This window comes from Phalaenopsis equestris, unplaced genomic scaffold, assembly GCF_001263595.1.
Source record: "Phalaenopsis equestris unplaced genomic scaffold, ASM126359v1 Scaffold000513, whole genome shotgun sequence".
Classification (NCBI taxonomy): Eukaryota; Viridiplantae; Streptophyta; class Magnoliopsida; order Asparagales; family Orchidaceae; genus Phalaenopsis; species Phalaenopsis equestris.
The window spans coordinates 1,269,148-1,272,266 of NW_018164953.1; the positions used below are offsets into that span (position 1 = coordinate 1,269,148).

General features: G+C 38.5%; 1 protein-coding gene across 1 annotated transcript in view; it reads right to left on the bottom strand.

Annotated features, from left to right (window-relative positions):
- Positions 1–2,705, bottom strand: part of LOC110028535 (probable inactive receptor kinase At1g48480) — a 3,744-nt gene extending 1,039 nt beyond the window's left edge. The window contains exon 1 of the mRNA XM_020730433.1: positions 1,284–2,705. Coding sequence (XP_020586092.1) covers positions 1,284–2,580 — 1,297 coding nt within the window. The 5' untranslated portion in view covers positions 2,581–2,705. The remainder of the gene's footprint in view (positions 1–1,283) is intronic.
- Positions 2,706–3,119: the final 414 nt, after the last annotated feature.

Here is a 3,119-nt window from a genome sequence, read left to right on the forward strand (position 1 = left end):
CAATATCTATATTAGTATATTACTACTATAGTATATTAATATATTATTATTATTATTTTATTATATATTATAATTTATAAAATTTAATGTTTAAAAATATAATAAATTTTTTATATATAATAATTTTATATTATTTTATATTTCAAACAATAACGATTCGAACACGAACGAACGCATCACTGTTCGTGTTTGGTTCGTTTAACTAACCGAACGAAAAAAATTTGTTCGTGTTTGTCTCGTTTACTTATCGAACGAATCGAACACGAACTCGTTGACGAACCGAACACGAACTGTTCGCGAACAACGAGCTTTTTTGACAGCCCTACTTACCTGTGAATCAAGCTATCCAAAATTTGGTTGAGCAGTTTGATTCATTTTAAGATAAAATTATAACCATTTATTTTAAATCAAATGGCTTAAAAAAATTAAAAACTTGACATATAATTTAAAACCTAAATTTACAAAATGAAATTTTAGAAGCATTAGCCCATCAAATTGCTAATCTTGTCTGCTTTTGCCGGTTTTTAATTAGCCTCTTCCATTCAAATTCAAATGACTTAAAGAGTTTAGTAGTTTAAGTATAAAAGACCGTTGAATTTGAAATTAGATAAGATATCTCACATGTATATTTAATATTTCATAAATTAGTTCTCTTTATTTTTCTCCCATCTTTACATTATTGATATTTTATATATTTAATACATCAATAATTTTAATATTTAAAAAGATTTAAATGCATACCACTCAATTCTTATGTATTTACATAATTAATGCCTAAATTTTAATTTTTACATAAATATATTTATGAAAGCCTAAGTATTTCACTTATTTTTTAGGTTAAAATATTGCTATTTTTAATGTCAAATTAAATATTTGAGTGGTATAAATTAAAAAAAAAAACAAACTTTAAGCCTTAGATATGCAAATACATAAAAATGGGGAGGAATGTATGCAAATGCCCCTAGTATTAATTACGTTACTAATGTGCAAAACTCATTTAAATTTAAGCTGAACCTTTAAACTTCCAACCTTTACTTCTTTAATCAAATTCATAAACTCAACAAAAATATCAACCAATTCTAGGACACCTGATGCAACGTGATGCAAATTTACATCAGATGTCCAATAATATGGGGTCATGTGGCAATTTGGGTCCGGTGACATACATGCTTCATGCCGAGTTGTCACGTGACACCTTATTATTGGACACCTAATACAAATTTGTGATGCAATAATTAAGCAACAAGAAGAATGGAATAGAACTTGAAAGAAGAGGAACTCACCATGGAGGAGAGAGGAGAGACTTCCCATTGGCATGTAATCATACACCAACAGCTTCTCATCCTTGCTGTGGTAATACGCCTGAAGAGGAACAAGGTTAGGATGATTCATGGCGCCTATAGCTTCAATCTTCTCCCTAAACTCCTTCTCAGGCGTATTAGCATCCCTGAGCCGCTTCACCGCCACCATGGCTCCGCTCTCCAACACCGCCTTGTATGTAGTTCCGAATGTACCCTTCCCCAAAACCTCCGCCGAAGCCCTAAGAAGATCCTCCAGATCATAAACCCTCGGCCCATTACCACAAAACACCAACTGCTTCTTCGATCCGATGGATGCCGCCGGAGAAGAAGCAGCAACCTTCGTCGCCGGAGCACCGCGGTTTGTTCCAACAGAATCCAACGTTCCCACATCGGTGAGCGCCACCTCCACCTCCGGCGGCTTTGCTTCAACGGACTTAGCTGCGCCATCTTTTCCTTTCCTCCGGCAAAGCAGAAGCAAAATAACAAGAAGAATGAGAAACAGAGCAATGGTGCCGATAACAATACCGGCAATAGCGCCGCCGGAGAGCTTGCTCCCACCACCGGAGGGTAAAGTTCTAGTTGGAGCTGCTGCGGGCGAGATCTCGCCGGGGCAAAGCCCAAGCGGCCCACCGCAGAGTGACATCCCCATGAAAGAGTTCGCCGGCCAGCTGCGTAGCTTCAACGGCACCGATCCGTTGAGCCGATTAAAAGATACATTGAACTGCACGAGATTGGGAAAGTCTAGCGCCGGGATCTCGCCGCTGAGGTTGTTGTTCTCAAGATACAGCGTCCCAAGCCGCGTGAGATTGTTGATCGCCGGCGGGATAACGCCGGAGAAGTTGTTATTGGCTAGGTTGAGCCGAACCAGGCTACTGAGAGAAAAGAGAAACACCGGGATCTCACCGGAGAAGCGGTTTTCCTGGAGGTATAGGTTACGGAGCTGCTTGCAGCTAGCTAGGTCGGAGGGTAATGGGCCAGAGAGAGCGTTGAAGCGGAGGGAGAGAGTCTGGAGGTTTGAAAGATTACCTAAAGTTCCGGCCGGGATTTCGCCGATGAGACCGGAGCCAGGGAGGCGGAGGGTGACGACGCGGTTGTCGGCACAAGTAACACCAGACCACAGGCAAGGCGAGATGGAGTTGTTCCAATGGAGCACATATCTGCCAACAGCTGCGCCAAAGCTCATAAGGGCGGCTCCATCGCCGGCGAGATCCCCCGCCGCCGGCGATAAGGTAAAAAGAAAGAGAAAAAGGAGGAGAAGGCGAAGCGGCGCATCATCCATTTGGCGGTGAACGCAGCTCACCGTTAAGGAATAAAAGCCATGGAAGCCATGGAGTCCTCGCTTTCTAGCTCTCCTCACTTTTTTAAGGAAAGAGAGAAGCGTTCCTTTAAAAGCTTCACTTCGCCTTTTTCAAAAGAAGCTGCACAACCATCCTTCTTTTTTTTCTAAGGAAGATTTACATGCTACTTTATTCTAAAATATTTATATTTCTAACACCTTAATTTTAAATTTTATATCTATATCATTTTGAAAATGTGTATTTTTTAAAAAAGTTAAAATTGTGTTATTTCTGATGTAATATGAACGAGTAGGGTTAAAAATGTAAAAAAGAAAAGTGTATGTGTTAGTAATGTAAATATATAGGAATTGAAAGCATTATACATATGCGTTCCGTCCTAAAGCTTACTTGAGAAATAAAAAATGTACATACTCATCACAAAGTTTTTGAGCATTGATTCTTATATATATTACATTATATATATATATATATATATATATATATATATATAAAATTACATATTTATTTTATATATTCTTAT